Consider the following 17,184-nt stretch of genomic DNA (forward strand, 5'->3'; position numbering starts at 1 on the left):
AGTTTGTTTTTGATACCTGTAAGTCTGTTTCCGTTCGGTAAATAAGTTCATTTGTGTCATTTTTAAAAATTAGATTCCACATATGAATGATACGATATTTGTCTTTGTCTGACTTCACTTAGTATAATTTCTAGTTGCATCCACGTTGCTGCAAATGGCATGATTTTCTTCTTTTTGATGGCTAAGTAATATTCCATTGTATACACATACCACATCTTCTTTATCCATTCCTCGGTCAGTGGACATTTAGGTTGCTTCCATGTCCTGGCTATTGTAATAGCGCTGCAGTGAACATTGAGGTGCATGTATCTTTTTAAATTATAGTTTTCTCCAGATATGTGCCCAGGAGTAGGATTGCTAGATCATATGGTAGTTTTGTTTTTAGCTTTTTAAAAAATTAGATTCCACATATGAATGATATGATATTTGTCTTTGTCTGACTTCACTTAGTATAATTTCTAGTTGCATCCACGTTGCTGCAAATGGCATGATTTTCTTTTTTATGGCTAAGTAATATTCCATTGTATACACGTACCACATCTTCTTTATCCATTCCTCGGTCAGTGGACATTTAGGTTGCTTCCATGTCCTGGCTATTGTAATAGCGCTGCAGTGAACATTGAGGTGCATGTATCTTTTTAAATTATAGTTTTCTCCAGATATGTGCCCAGGAGTAGGATTGCTAGATCATATGGTCGTTTTGTTTTTAGCTTTTTAAGGAACCTCCATACTGTTCTCTATAGCGGCTGTACCAATTTACATTCCCACCAACAGTGTAGGAGAGTTCCCTTTTCACCACACCCTCTCCAGCATTTATTGTTCGTAGACTTTTGATGATGGCCATTCTGACTGGTGTGAGGTGGTACCTCACTGTAGTTTTGATTTGCATTTCTCTGATAATTAGTGATGTCAAGCATGTCTTCATGTGCTTTAGGCTATCTTTATGACTTTTTTGGAGAAATGTCTACTTAGATCTTCTGCCCATTTTTTGATTGGGTTGTTTGTTTTTTGATATAAGAGCTGCATGAGCTGTTTGTATATTTTGGAGATTAATCAATCCCTTGTTGATTGCTTCGTTTGCAAACATTTTCTGCCATTCTGTGAGTTGTCTCTTTGTTTTGTTTATGGTTTTCTTTGCTGTGCAGAAGCTTTTAAGTTTAATTTGGTCTCATTTGTTTATTTTTGTTTTTATTTTCATTACTCTAGGAGGTGAATCAAAGAAGTTATTGCTGCAATTTATGTCAGAGAGTGTTCTGCCTATGTTTTCCTCTAAGAGTTTTATAGTGTCTGGCCTTACATTTAGGTCATTAATCCATTTTTTTAAATTTATTTATTTGGCTGCATTGGGTCTTCGTTGCTGCGCGCAGGCTTTCTCTAGTTGCGGCGAGTGGGGGCTACTCTTTTTTGTGGGGCATGGGCTTCTCATTGCAGTGGCTTCTCTTGTTGCGGAGCACGGATGGGTTGTTTGTTTTTTGATATAAGAGCTGCATGAGCTGTTTGTATATTTTGGAGATTAATCAATCCCTTGTTGATTGCTTCGTTTGCAAACATTTTCTGCCATTCTGTGAGTTGTCTCTTTGTTTTGTTTATGGTTTTCTTTGCTGTGCAGAAGCTTTTAAGTTTAATTTGGTCTCATTTGTTTATTTTTGTTTTTATTTTCATTACTCTAGGAGGTGAATCAAAGAAGTTATTGCTGCAATTTATGTCAGAGAGTGTTCTGCCTATGTTTTCCTCTAAGAGTTTTATAGTGTCTGGCCTTACATTTAGGTCATTAATCCATTTTTATGTGGCGCACGGGCTTAGTTGCTCCACAGCATGTGGGATCTTCCCAGACCAGGGCTCAAATCCGCATTGGCAGGCAGATTCTTAACCACTGCACCACCAGCGTAGTCCCCATTAATCCATTTTGTTTATTTTTGTGTATGATGTTAGTGTTCTAATTTCATTCTTCTACATGTAGCTGTCCAGTTTTCCCCAGCACCACTTATCGAAGAGACTGTCTTTTCTCCATTGTATATTCTTGCCTCCTTTGTCATAGATTCATTGACCATAGCTTTGTGGGTTTATTTCTGGGCTTTCTATCCTGTTCCATTGATCTATATTTCTGTTTTTGTGCCAGTACCATACTGCTTCAATTACTGTAGCTTTGTAGTATAGTCTGAAGTCAGGGAGCCTGATTCCTCCAGCTCCATTTTTCTTTCTCAGGATTGCTTTGGCTATTTGAGGTCTTTTGTATTTCCATACAAATTTAAAAAATTTTTTTGTTCTAGTTCTGTGAAAAACGCCATTGGTAACTTGATAGGGATTGCATTGAATCTGTAGATTGCCTTGGGTAGTATAGTCTTTTTGACAGTATTGATTCTTCCAGTTCAATAACGTGGTATATGTCTCCATCTGTTTGTGTCTTTTATTTCTTTCATCATATCTTATAGTTTCCTAAGTACAAGTCTTTTGCCTCCTTAGGTAGGTTTATTCCTAGGTGTTTTATTCTTTTTGCTGCGACGGTAAATGAGATTATTTCCTTGATTTCTCTTTCTGATCTTTCGTTGTTAGTGTATAGGAATGAAGAGATTTCTGTGTATTAATTTTGTATCCTACAACTTTACTGAATTCATTGATGAGCTCTAGTAGTCTCCTGGTAGCATCTTTAGGATTTTCTGTGTATAGTGTCATGTCATCTGCAAACAGTGACAGTTTTACTTCTTTTCCAATTTGGGTTCCTTTTGTTTCTTCTTCTTCTCTGTTTGCCGTGGCTAGAATTTCCAAAACTGTGTTGCATATAAGTGGTGACATTGGACATCCTTGTCTTGTTCCTGATCTTAGAGGGAATACTTTCAGCTTTTCACCGTTGAGAATGATGTTAGCTGTGGGTTTGTCATATGTGGCCTTTATTATTTTGAGGTAAGTTCTCTCTATACTCACTTTCTGGAGAGTTGTTATCATAAATGGGTGTTGAATTATGTCAAAAGCTTCTTCTGCATCTATTGAGATGATAATATGGTTTTTCTCCTTCAATTTGTTAATATGGTGTATTACATTGATTGATTTGTGTATATTGAAGAATCCTTGCATCCCTGGGATAAATCCCACTTGATCATGGTGTATGACCCTTTTAATGTATTGTTGGATTTGGTTTGCTAGTATTTTGTTTAGGATTTTTGCATCTATGTTGATCAGTTTTATTGGTCTGTAATTTTCTTTTTTTGTGTGGTATCTTTGTCTGGTTTTCATATCAGGGTGATGGTGGCCTCATAGAATGAGTTTGAAAGTGTTCCTTCCTCTGCAATTTTTGGAAGAGTTTAAGAAGGATAGGTGTTAATAACTCTTCTCTAAATGTTCGATACAATTCACCTGTGAAGCCATCTGGTCCTGGACTTCTGTTTGTTTTTTAATCACTGTTTCAATTTCAGTACTTGTAATTGGTGTTCATATTTTCTATTTCTTCCTGGTTCAGTCTTGGAAGGCTGTACCTTTCTGAGAATTTGTCCATTTCTCCTAGGTTCTCCATTTTATTGACGTGTAGTTGTTTGTAGTAGTCTCTTATGATCCTTTATATTTCTGTGGTGTCTGTTTAACTTCTCCTTTTTTCATTTCGAATTTGATTGATTCGAGTCCTCTCCCTTTTTTTCTTGATGAGTCTGGCTAAAGGTTTATTACTTTTGTTTATCTTTACAAAGAACCAGCTTTTAGTTTCATTGATCTTTTCTGTTGTTTTCTTCATCTCTATTTCATTTTTTTCTGCTCTGATCATTATGATTTCTTTCATTCTACTAACATTGGGTTCTGTTTGTTCTTCTTTCTCTTGTTGCTTTAGGTATAAGGTTAGGTTGTTTATTTGAGATTTTTCTTGTTTCCTGAGGTAAGATTGTATTGCTATAAACTTCCCTTTTAGAACTGCTTTTGCTGCATCCCATAGGTTTTGGATCATTGTGTTTTCATTGTCATTTGCCTCTAGGTATTTTTTTTTTTGGCTCCTCTTTGATTTCTTCAGTGATTTATTAAATTTTGCATGTGAGATGATGGGCATTCACTAAACTTACTGTGGTCATCTTTTCACAGTGTATGTGACTCAAATCATGCGGTACACCTTAAACTTATACAGTGCTATACATCAATTATATCTCAATCAAACTGGAAGGAAGAAAATGAAACAATTGAGGTTATCTAAATACATTGCCCACAACAGCAATGATCAAAATTCTATTTCTTTTCCTTCCACTTCTCTTGCTTTACCAGATTCTCTGTACACTTCTTACTACGGGTCTCCCAAATCACTTCCGGCACCAGCCTGAACCACTTTCCCCCTTCCCTCCTCCTCTGTCTCTTTTAATGTGACATAGGAAGCCCCTTTTTCAGTGGGGGAAATGCCCATCTCCAGGAGTGGGAGGGGAGGAAGTCAGACAAGCAGGTACCATCTCTTTAATGAGCTGAGGAAAGAGAGAGTGACCTGGTTCACGTTTGTCCTGTCCCACGAGCTGTTATTAGTAGTAATTGTCTTATTGCTAAAGGGGCAGAGCTAATAATAATAACCCCAGAGCTCTGTTACCAGGAGGAATGGCAAACCCGTTCTCTGCTTCTTCATCCTGAGCTTCGTTTTGCCTTGGTAGGAGATGGCGAGAGGATGAATGGAACAGGAGGGTGAGGGTGAGACTCCAGCCTCCCTCCCGTAGCTCCGAGTTCAAAGGTCAATGATGCCTTTCTCACGTTCTTTTTTTCTTTTTTTCTCCTACTTCTTAGTCTCGTCTGACCAGATCGAGCAGCTCCACCGGAGATTTAAGCACCTGAGTGGAGACCAGCCCACCATTCGGTAAGATCAGCAGCTGGGTTTGGGTGTCGGACAGGGCCATGACCTTTGGGGATGTCCTTTTCCATTTATCTCTTCCCCTGAGTGCTGGCTGGCTCTCCCAGAGCCCCTGGGTAGCCCCATTTCCTGAGACAAAGCTGTAGTTGTCGTAATGCTTTTGGTTCCTTCTAGACAAGATGTCCTCACCCGGGAGGAAAAGAATCTCATCTGCTTCTACTGGGATCAGAAAATTATAACTGGAGTGTAAACAAGGGGTTGGGGACAAAGAGCTGGTCAGCCACCCCTACCTCACCTTGCCTTCCCTGGAACCCCAGACACACATGACAGGTCTGTTGAGTGCCAGGATCACTCCCAGCGCTGGGCACCCCAAAGATGATCAGTTGTGGTGTGGCTCAGTTCAGGGGCTTGAATGCTGTCACGAGGCCCCGGCTGTTGACCCCGCTTCCTCTGGTTGATAGCTCCAGCCTCAGATTTCTGTCAGGGAAAATCCATTTCACATTGTGTTATTTAATGTGAATCTTGTAGAAGTGGGTGGGTTACCTTTTTGTGAGGAGGAACGCCTTGGACTGTTTGCCTTCTTCTACGAGAGTGTGTTCAGTCTTAGGTGGTGGTTGTTATTTAGAACTAAGTTAGTGAGAAGTCCGAGTCAGTGAGTCGAGCACAACGTTGATGAGGAAGCTTCGGGTTGGACTAAAGCAAGCAGTTTCCAATGTAAAATGAGTGCTGTTCTACCACAAACTTTCTAACAGATGTAGTTTCCTAAAATAGACATTCAGAGTCTCAAGGTTACAGTCTTGGAACTTTAAAATAAACCTTTAAATAGTCCAGGGAAGCATGTTTTTTTTTCTTAGTAAATGGACAAAATTTAACCAAATTTTTGTGGAAAGCAACATGTAAAAACTGTCCACTTTCTCTCGTCTGTCTAAACAAAGGCATGTTGTTAATCCAGTGTGTTATATTCTCAGAGCATCCGTTTCCAAAGCTCAGAGTCTGGTGGGCTCAAGGTTCTGATGGCCTCTGGTCTCAATTTGATTATGTCCAGGGCGGGAGTAAATTAAATCAGGACTGACTTCTTGAATTCTACACATCTCACTCACTCAGCCCAGTGAAGAGCCCAGCAAAAAGTTCCTCTGGCTTCTCGTTGGCTCTGATGGGGTCACCTGCCCAGCGCTGAGCCAATCACCATAGCCAGGGGTTAGAAACGCAAATTGTTTTTTTTCCCAGAGCTGTGAGTGAGCAGGGCTGGGTCTTCTGCCAAGGGCAGGGGTGGAGGGTGGAGTGATTTCCAAGGGCTTCCTTGGACCAGGGGCTGAGGAATGGGTGCAGGTCTCAGGGGAGGTGACACATGTGCACCTGGATTTTGGAATATGGAAGTGTCAAGGGCAGCCTTCATTCCTTTAGAAATTCATGGGTACATGCTCTGTGCCAGGTGGGCAATATCCATGCTGGCAGGCGGGGCCACCACGCAGCTCGCAATTGGGGGTGTGTGAAAGCGGGGCCCCCTTTCTCAAGATAATTTTCCACCAAGCTGTGCCCCCAGCCCTATCGTAAGCTGCCTTGGGCTTCTCATTATTATGGGCCTGGGGTCCGTGGGTCTTGGCTTGGTGAGAGGTCTCGGGTTCAAATTCCACATGTGTTTTCAGACTTGGGGGAAGCAGAAGCAAAACCCAGACTTGGGAAACATAGCATATTTGGATCATCCATATCCCTGGCTGCGTGACTTTGGGTTATTTGTTCTGTTTCTCTGAGCCTGTCTCCTCCGTAAAGGGAATGTGGTCATTTGGGATTTGATTTAAGCATTAAAGATGAGCAGATGTAGGATGCTTCTGCTCTGAGCTGGGTTCCTTGGCATTTGGCAAACAGGACTGTCATTATTCGACCGTTGGTGAGGTCATGAGGACACACCTTGAGATGTCCAAGCAGTGGCCGTTGATTATAGGGCTGGAGTGGAGGTGGGGAGCACAGGTGCTGTGTGAGCAGGAGGTGGCAGTGCTGGTGGAGGTCCCTCCCACTTTGAGATTCCAGCATCCGAGCCCTGACTGTGTCGCCCAGTGGCCCCTCATGGGCTTTTGCAAGGATGTACTGAAACATTGAGCTCTACACTGGTTCTTTTTTTTTTAATGTTATTGAAGTATAGTTGATTTACAATGTTCTGTTAATTTCTGCTGTACAGCAAAGTGATTCAGTTGTACATATATATATTCTTTTTCATTATGGTTTATTACAGGGTATTGAATGTAGTTCCCTGTGCTATACAGTAGGACCTTGTTGTTTATCCATTATTTTTTTAATTGAAGTATAGTTGGTTTACAAAGTTGTGTTAATTTCTGCTGTATGGCAAAGTGACCCAATGATACACGTATATACAGACTTTTTTTAAAGTTATTTTCTGATCTTTTTAATTTTTTATTTTATTATTTGGTTGCACAGGAGGGATCCATAGTTGCGACCCACAGGCTCCTTAGCTGTGGCATGCGAACTCCTAGTTGCAGCATATATGTGGGATCTAGTTCCCTGACCAGGATCAGACCCGGGCCCCCTGCATTGGGATCGTGGAGTCTTAACCACTGCGCCACCAGGGAAGTCCTTACATTCTTTTTCATGTTCTTTTCCATTATGGTTTATCCAGGAGATTGGATATAGTTCCCTGTGCTATACAGTAGGATCTTGTTGTTTATCCATCCTGTATATACTAGTTTGCATCTGCTAACCCCAAACTCGCAATCCTTCCCTCTCCCTCGGCAACCACAAGTCTGTTCTCTATGTCTGTGAGTCAGTTTCTGTTTTGTAGATAGGTTCATTTGTGTCATATTTTAGATTCCACATATAAGTGATATTGTATGGTATTTGTCTTTCTCTTTCTGACTGACTTCACTTATTATGGTAATCTCTAGGTCCATCCATGTTGCTGCAAATGGCATCATTTCATTCTTCTATATGGCTGAGTAATATCCCAGTGTATATATGTACCACATCTTCTTTATGCATTCATCTGTTGATGGACATTTAGGTTGTTTCCATGTCTTGGCTATTATGCACAGTGCTGCTATGAACATAGGGGTGTATGTATCTTTTTGAATTATAGTTTTGTCCAGGTACATGCCCAGTAGTGGGATTGCTGGATCATATAGTAATTCTGTTTTTAGTTTTCTGAGAAACCTCCATACTGTTTTCCGTAGTGGCTGCACCCACTTACATTCCTGCCAACAGTGTAGGAGGGTTCCCTTTTCTCCACACCCTCTCCAGCATTTGTTGTTTGTAGATTTTCTGATGGTGCCCATTCTAACTGGTGTGAGGTGATACCTCATTGTACTTTTGATTTGCATTCTCTAATAATTAGTGATGTTGAGCAGCTTTTCATGTAACTACTAGCCATGTGTATGTCTTCTTTGGAGAAATGTCTGTTTAGGTCTTCTGCCCATTTTTGGAGTGGGTTGTTTGGTTTTTTGTTGTTGAGTTGTATGAGCTGTTTGTATATTTTAAGATTAAGCCCTTGTCGGTCACATCATTTGCAAGTATTTTCTCCCATTCCATAGGTTGTCTTTTCATTTTTTTTTAAATGGTTTTCTTTGCTGTGCAAAAGTTTGTAAGTTTGATTAGATCCTATTTGTTTATTTTTGTTTTATTTCTACTGCATTGGGAGACTGACCTAAGAAAACATTGGTATGGTTTATGTCAGAGAATGTTTTGCCTATGCTCTCTTCTAGTCTTATGGTGTCATGTCTTACGTTTAAGTCTTCAGGCCAGTTTTTAGTTTATTTTTGTGCATGGTGTGAGGGTGTGTTCTAACGTCATTGATTTACATGCAGCTGTCCAACTTCTCCAGCACCACTTGCTGAAGAGACTTTTTCCCATTTTATATTCTTGCATCCTTTGTTGAAGATTAATTGACCATAGGCATGTGGGTTTATTTCTGATTCTCTATTCTGTTCTGTTGATCTGTTTGTCTGTATTTGTATCAATACCAAACTGTTTTGATTACTGTAGCTTTGTAGTATTGTCTGAAGTCTGCGAGAGTTATGCCTCCTGGTTTTTTTTTTTTCTCTCTCAGGATTGCTTTGGCAATTCTGTGTCTTTTATGGTTCCAAGTAAATTTTTGGATTATTCTAGTTCTGTGAAAAATGTCATGGGTAATTTGATAGGGATTACATTAAACCTGTAGATTGCTTTGGGTAGTATTGGTCTTTTAACAATATTAATTCTTCCACTCCAAGAGCATGGGCTGTCTTTCCATTTCTTTGAATCTTCCTTAATTTCTTTTATTAATGTTTTATAGTTCTCAGCGTATAAGTCTTTCCACCTCCTTGGTCAGGTTTATTCTTAGGTTTTTTTTGTTTGTTTGTTGTTTTTGGTGTGATTTTAAAAGGTATTATTTTTTTACATTCCCTTTCTAATGATATTTCATTGTTAGTGTAAAGGAATGCAACTGATTTCTGAATGTTAATCTTGTATCCTGCCAGTTTGCTGAATTCACTTATCAGATCTACTAATTTTTGTGTGGCGTCCTTAGGGTTTTCTATATATAGTATCATGTCATCTGCATATAGTGACAGCTTTACCTCTTCCCTTCCAATCGTTCTGTATATAATAGTTTACATCTGCTAATCCCAAACTCCCAATCCCTCCCTCTCCCAACCCCCTCCCCCTTGGCAACCACGAGTCTGTGCTCTACATCTGTGTGTCTGTTTCTGTTTGGTAGATAGGTATATTTGTGTCATGTTTTAGATTCCACGTATAAGTGATATCATATGGTATTTGTCTTTTTCTGACTTACTTCGCTTAATATGATAATCTCTAGGTCCACCCATGTTGCTGCAAATGGCATTATTTCATTCATTTTTATGGTTGAGTAGTATCCATTGTGTATATGTTCTACATCTTCCTTATCCGTTCATCGTTGATGGACATTTAGGCTGTTTCCATGTCTTGCTATTGTGAATAGTCTACACTGGTTCTTTCCCAGCATGAGTGTACGTGCAAATCACCCGGGTATCTTGCTAAAACGCAGGTTTTGATTCACAGGAACGTAGTGGGGCCTGGGACTCTGCATTTTTACCTGTCATGGGCAGTCTTGGTGAGGTGCCTGGAATCTGGGGATGGCACCCTGTTTGCCCTCCAGGCTTGGATAGGTGGTGCTATCCACCCCCAGGTGCTGAGAGGTCCATGTGCAGCCTCCTATTTCCCATGCCTCGCAGGTCAAGCCAGGACTTGGGAAGGTTTGAGCTGGTGACTGTGCCCGCCACCCTGCACCCCACTTACGTATCTCCTGCACACCCACCCCTGGGAGCACCATATGCATTGCCCTTTCCACCCCTGCCCTCAAGCAAGCCCTGATTATATCTACCTGGATCCAGGGAGCAGCCCCTGCTCCCGAGCTCTCAGGGGCTCCCCAGTGAATGTCATGTCCATGCCCTTTAGCTGGGGTCCACCAGGGTCTTCAGCTGCTGGGTTTTGCTTTGCTGAGGTCTCAGTGTGGACACCACTTCCTCCAAGACACCCTCCTGCCTCCTAACCCCCACAGATTCCTCCTGGGGGTGCCCCAGCCCAGAGTTGTAACTGCTCCCCTTCTAGCCACCCATCCCCTGCAGCAGACTATCGGCCCCTTGCGGGGCAGGAACTGGGTCTGTTCGCCTGGCTCTAGTGCTGAGTCCAGGGCTTGTAACAGGGTGGATGCTCTAGGAGTAGTTGATTAATTGAATGAATGAATGAATGAGAGAGCAAAGGAGTGAGGAACAAGTGAGTGAGCATATTGACTAGAGGAGTTCTCTGTAATCCATCGAGCATGGTATAGATGAGACCTGTTGTTATTAATAGTCTTTTCCTCACAGGGTTTATATATTCCCGGTAGAAGAATTTATCTGGGGGCCCGGCACATGGGGACTGTTCACAGGTAGAAGCTATTGTTTCAGCATGTTTTGTGCTGCACAGCCTGTTACTTCTGCCTTATACAACCCCACAGGTAGTGGTAGGAACACCTGTTCTCCCCGTTGGACACAAGTGAAGGTGAGGCTCGGGGAGGTCACGTACCTGGCTCCTGGTCAACACAGTTCATAAGTGGAGGAGCTGATTTGAACCCGGTGCTGAGATCCCTCTGTAAGGAAGCTGGGGGCATGGCTTTGACTTGCGAGTGTCCCGTGAGGGCCTCAGTCTCCCTGTTCTGCTCTCTGAGGGCCCTCCGCCCTTACCGTCCTGGGAGGGGGGTATCATTCCCAACACCACAGCGCCTGCTGCAGTCTCTGCTGGGCGGGTAGCGTCAGCTATACACAGTGATAGCCCAGCCCAGCGTGCAGGAAGGAGGTAACACCACTCGACTGCAGCGCTTATGCAGACAGGCCTGCAGGAAGGGTCCCTTCCCAGTGCCCTGGAACTGCATTGCCTAATTCTAGTCCACCCTCCAGGGCCTGGAGAAGGGCGATGGGGCAGTTTTTCCAGTCCTCCTAGGCTTTCCTGCACGTTCTCCCTGGGCAGAAGGGATGAGCGGCCCTGGACTGTGATCTGGTCCTCGTTCTGCCAAGGGTTTCCTGTGTGACCCCAGGCTGGGCCTTCAACCTCTCTGATCCCTGGGCATGTCCATGGGTACATCCAGGAGGCTCTGGGCCACGCTGGGGTTTTGGAGCATAGAAAAGAGCTTTGTTTCTTTAGTGTCAAGATTTGTGAAAGTCGTTGACTGGGGTCCCCTGAGCAAGGTCCCCAGTACCCCAGTCTGGGAGGGGTGTGGGATGTGGCCCCCTCTGCCCCCTGTCAGAGAACAAAGGTGCCCGAGAGGTTACTAGGGTCCCATGGGGGGACTTTGGAATACTTCCAGTGCAGAAAGCCCCTTAAAAGTGACCATTTACACCTGCAGCATTTATACATAGACTAGTAGGACATGTACGTTGCGTTTAAAAGTTTAATGAAGAATTTATTTATTTTATTTATTTATTTTTGGCTGCATTGGGTCTTCGTTGCTGTGCGTGGGCTTTCTCCAGTTGCGGCGAGCGGGAGCTACTCTTCGTTGTGGTGCGTGGGCGTCTCACTGCAGTGGCCTCTCTTGTTGCAGAGCACAGGCTCTAGGCACACGGGCTTCAGTAGTTGTGGCACACGGGCTCAGTAGTTGTTGCTCACGGGCTCTAGAGCACAGGCTCAGTAGTTGTGGCGCATGGGCTTAGTTGCTCCACGGCATGTGGGATCTTCCCGGACCAGGGCTCGAACCCGTGTCCCCTGCATTGGCAGGCAGATTCTTAACCACTGAGCCACCAGGGAAGCCCAGGTTTCTGAATTTATGACTTTAATAAGTTGAATATAGCTTTTAAAAAAATTCTATGGGGTAAAAATTGCGAAAATTGTTTTTAATTTTAACCCACCACTTCCTACCCATATCTGGTCCTATCCCCTCTTTTTCTGAAAAATCACGTAAGGACATCCAGGGGTGAGTTTACCCTGAGGCTTTCAAAGCCAGTGCGTCAGGGCCCCACTTTGTATGGATTCCTTACAAGCCCCAGCAACTGACTTTTTGAAGAATTCCTAATGCTGAATTCTTTTTCTTTAAGAGAGCCCCCCAGATTATATGTGTTTCTGGACCCCCCAAACCTGAATCCACCCTGATCACAAAGCACTCTGTTCTGAGGCCTCTTGATGAAAAATGCTTGTATAGAAAATGTTCATCTGACTCATTAATTGAGCATCTAATATGCAGAGACTTCTGTCCTCAAAAGCTTTTCTTCTAACAGGGAAGACCTTCCATAAATAAGCTTGTTAAACGATGCTGATTTTAGACAGTGAAGAAGATACAGTACTGGTTTCTTGCACTTTTTCTTTCTTTAATGGGGTCCCTTGAGCATCAAATGTTTTAAACAGCAGCTTTGACTTCCTGATAGTGCCCTGGCAGGCTCTCCAACCCCCAGAAATAGATGCGATGGAATCCTTCAAATCTAGTGATGGGGGCCAGGAGGGTGCCTGATTAGATAGAGCTGCATTACAAAAATATTTTTAGTTGCATCGAGCCACCACACATGGAGTGATTCCCGGGATGAACGCAACCATAGATGTACACGGGGAAGAAAAAGGACGCAGTTGCCCACTGTCCAGCGCCACCAAAGTGCCGAGCAGCATTGTGATGGGCCAGATGTCAGCAGAAGTCCTGACTCCAGGGCTTGTTTTGCATCCCTCGGCCGTGCCTCGCACGGCTTTATCCAGTGAGAGGTTAGCTGTTAGCTGTGTGGTCTTGAGGGTCTCGGTGTGAAGTTCACACCATTACCCCATTTGTCAGATGAAGAAACTGAGGCTAAGAAGGTTAAGGTCCCACAGCAGGGCTGGCTGTTGGAATAGCCAGAGCCCTGAACCACTGTGATCACATCGCTTTTCCCCAAGTGAAGTCACTTTTTAACCCAGTCGCTTTGTTTTTTAACCTGTCAAATAACTGAGGATTTACTTTTTCTTTTTTTAAGAAGTACTCACAACAGTGAAAGAACTGAGGCCCCACCTAGATGGTGAGGCTGTTTCACTGTCAGTATTTAACGTATTCCAGGAGTTTACCAGGACTCCCTTTAAAGCCTCAGCTAGGATGATACACGTTCACTTAAAAAGAAAAACCCGCAGTTACTTGTAAAACTGCCCAGGAAACAGCAGGTGAGAGTGGCCCCGGGGTTCTCACACCTGCTCAGGGGACCGTGTGAGGTCAGATGTGAGAAGGGGACCCATGAAGGCATCAGCTTGGTGTGAAAGTGTGCCCAGGTGTCCCCCAGATCAGGAAGAAGCTCCCTAAATGGTCCTAGATTTAGGGCACTCACATAAAAAAAATTTTTTTAACAGATTCTTTTCCCAGGACTATTAATACTTGACTCAGTCCTTGCTTTACAGAAGCAGGTGTTAAGACCTTCCATGGCGGGTTCTAGTGCCGAGGAGACCGAATGAGAAGTGAGGCTCCCTCTGCCCCTCGGGGGGGGGGGGCGCTTCTCTTCAGGTGTGTGCGTGTGAGTGTGAGCGAGGTAACTAGCATATAAGCCAGCTCGTTATATACAGTGATGAAGGAAACGGGGCAGAGAGGGTGCATCCCTTGGGACCGCCACGTGGAGAAGGACTTTGGGACAGGTGGTCGCGAAGGCCCCTCTGAGGTGGCTGCCCTGGGGCTGAGAGCAGAATGAGAGAAGGGGCCGGTGTGTGGAGGGAAGAGGGAAGGATCCTCCGGGCGGAGGTGGGACCGAGCTCCGTCAGTCCGAGTGACGAGAGGACGGGAGAGTTGGGGGCAGATCACGGAGGCCCTCCTTGGCCGTAGGAAGGACCCGAAATAAAAGACTCAGTGCTGGCTCAAAATGCCACCTGGATATTAACTGTCTAATTTGTATCTCCGGCCGGGCCATCTCCTCTGAACTCCAGACTCACCTAGCCCCTGCCTGTCACCTTGATGTCCCAAAGGCATCTTGCGCTTAACGCGTCCCAGGGCAAACCCCCCCATCGCCTCCCATCCAGGCTGCCATCAGCTCTCACCTGGGTTAGTTATCGTAGCAGCCGCACACCCCCAAGACCTCCTGCTCCTGTTCTCCCTGCCCCACCCTCATATAGACCCAAAGTGATGCATGGTGGGGGGAGACTCTGAAAATGGCACTTCTCTGCTAAGACTGTTCCATCTCGCCGAGGAGAAGAAAGTCAGGGCCGCCTGGTCAGTGCGTGTCCTGCAGATCCCTGTGCCCACCACCCCTCCGATCTCCTGACCATCTGCCTTTTACTCCTTCTGTTCCAGCCGCGTGGACTTTCTTACTGTTCCTGCCTCAGGGCCCTAGCACGCACCGTTCCTTCTTTCTAAAATGCTTTTAGAAGCCGGAGTAGGCTTTCCACTGGCGCTTGGAGCTGGATCATTCTTTTGGGGGTGGGGGGGGGGCTGTCATGTATGTTGTAGGATGTTGAACCTCATCCCTGGCTGCCTGTAGCACCTTTTCCCAGTGCGACAGCCAGAAATGTCTCCAGACGTTGCCAGGTGTCCCCTGGGGTTGAGCACTCGCCTCCTGCGGGTCTGTGCTCACGTGTCACCTTCACCATGAGGCCTTTCCCAGACCAGCCCACGGAGACTGGCACCAGCCGCCTGCAGTCTCATCCATCCCCAATGTGCTCGATGTGTCTGCGAAGTGCTTCTCACTGCCTGAGATGCTCCGTTTTCTTTTATTTTTTTTATTTTTTAAGTTTGTTGTTTACCTTCTTTAGCCAGTGTGACTTTGATACCATCAACTCTTAAGTGTCATTTTCTTTCTTAAGTTTTTGGCCACACCCCACGGCATGTGGGATCTGAGTTCCCCAACCAGGGACCGAACCCACGCCTCCTGCTCTGGAAGGCAGAGTCTTAACCCCTGGACCACCGAGGAAGTCCCTCCGTTTTCTGTCTCTATCATTTCCCCCACTGGAACCCCAGGAAGGATCATGTCTTTCGCATCGCTGCTGAAGCCAGCACGCAGAACAGGGTCTGCCACCTGGAAGGTGCTGCAATACCCGTCACTCCTCCTGTCATGAGTACATGACCGGTATTGGGGTGCGGCCGGGCCGGGCATGGAGCAGCAGTGGGGGGCGGGGCGGGAAGCGCTGATGCTGCCTCAGCTTTTGGAAGAGGCATTTGTCCGGGGGCGAGGGGAGCGGGGCTTTCCTGCCGGAATCTGTTGTGCAAAGGCATGTAGATGGGAGAACTGCCTGGTGCAAGTAGGGAATTCTCAGAGCTTCTCAAGCACACACTTGCGTACAGATCCTGGGGATCGAGGTGAAATGCAGGTTCTGAGTCAGCTGGTTGGGCCCAGCCAAGACCCTCCACTTCTCACAAGCTCCCTGGTGCTGCTGCCACTGCTGTCCAGGCACTGCCCTTTGAGCGGCTCGGCACTGCCTGCCAAGACACGGGCTAGATGAGACGTGCTCCTTCCTTCATGAGCCCCTGTGGGCCCCCCTTTGCCCTGCTGTTTAACCATCACAAGCTCAACACTAAGTGCAGGGAGGGGGTCCGGGAGGGTCGGGCATGCGGCCCGCAGAGGAGAGCCCCGTGTCTTTCCTTGAGGTGTGAAGCCCTGGACCAGCAGAGAGCAGGGAGGCCGGGGCTCCAGGCTGAGAATCCTCTCCAGACTTGCAGAGAGAACTTTGCAGTTGAGCTGAGCCTCAAAGCCGCCGGAAACCAACCCACACCGCAAGGCAGGAGGAAGTGCCCGGCCCACCCTCCTTCGTGGTTTTTTAGTCTTTCCTTCCTTTGTGGGCTGGACACTTGTCTTGCCCTCTTTCTGGGTCCCCGATGGGGCCTCTCGGGGCTGGGCGGGATCAGATGCCTCATGAAGATCTCTCTTGTTCTCTCTCTTTAAATTAAAAACCACAACTTGAAGGAAATAGCAAGTGTGAGGAAGTGCATGGGGGTGGTGAGAGCCGGATTCAAAGCTCTTCTACGAGCTGTGTGACGATGGCTTAGTCACTTCACCTCTCTGGGCCTCATTTTCTTGCCTGTAAAATGGGGGGGTCATTGGCATCACCCATCATTGGGATGTGAGGGTGATTAAACATGGCTGAGCTCACAGAGTACTCAGCCTGGCACAGGAAACACGAGGGGGACTCGAGGGGGAAAGTTGTAAACCCACAGAAGCTGTGTGCCCCTGGACCCCTCACGGGTAGACCCCTCCCCGCTGGTCACTGGGGCAGCATCGCTGGACCACTGGCCACCGTGTATCAGCTCCGGCCCCAGCCCTGGGCTCAGGGTGAAGCAGAGCTGTTCCCATGGGTGGCAGGGAGGCCTTTGGCTGAGCTGGTTCAACCAGCCCCATGGGCACCTGGGGGTGGGAGGGGAAGAAGGAAAAATGAGACTGAAACTGGCCTTTACAGGACTGTTGAATCAGAACCTGCATTTTACCACGATCCCCAGGATTCGTGTACAAGTTCATGTTTGAGAAGCGCGAAGAGTTCCCTGCTTTCTTTTTGTATTCTTTTATTTCTTTCTTTATACAGCAGGTTCTTAATAGTTATCCATTTTACACATATTAGTGTATACATGTCAATCCCAATCGCCCAATTCATCACACCACCATCCCCACCCGCCCCGCTGCTTTCCCCCCTTGGTGTCCATACGTTTGTTCTCTACATCTGTGTCTCAATTTCTGCCCTGCAAACTGGTTCATCTGTACCATTTTAAAGTGATGTTGAGCAGCTTTTCATGTGCTTCTCCGCCATCTGTGTGTCTTCTTTAGAGAAATGTCTATTTAGGTCTTCTGCCCATTTTTTGATTGGGTTGTTTTTTTTAATATTGAGCTGAATGAGCTGTTTATATACTTTGGAGATTAATCCTTTGTCCACTGAATTGTTTGCAAATATTTTCTCCCATTCTGAGGGTTGTCTTTTCATCTTGTTTATGGTTTCCTTTGCTGTACAAAAGCTTTTAAGTTTCATTAGGT

At 45.3% G+C, this 17,184-nt stretch overlaps 1 protein-coding gene across 3 annotated transcripts in view; it reads left to right on the forward strand.

Moving 5' to 3' along the window:
- TESC (tescalcin) overlaps positions 1 to 17,184 on the forward strand; it is a 66,178-nt gene that overhangs the window by 22,058 nt on the left and 26,936 nt on the right. For all 3 annotated transcript variants that reach the window (XR_003005006.1, XR_003005005.1, XM_024758567.1), the window contains exon 2: positions 4,738 to 4,807. Coding sequence is in view for 1 of the 3 variants with exons in the window: in XM_024758567.1 (XP_024614335.1) it covers positions 4,738 to 4,807 (70 nt within the window). In the remaining 2 variants the exon portion in view is untranslated. The remainder of the gene's footprint in view (positions 1 to 4,737; positions 4,808 to 17,184) is intronic.

Source organism: Neophocaena asiaeorientalis, unplaced genomic scaffold (genome assembly GCF_003031525.2).
Source record: "Neophocaena asiaeorientalis asiaeorientalis breed wild unplaced genomic scaffold, Neophocaena_asiaeorientalis_V1.1 scaffold77, whole genome shotgun sequence".
NCBI lineage: Eukaryota > Metazoa > Chordata > Mammalia > Artiodactyla > Phocoenidae > Neophocaena > Neophocaena asiaeorientalis.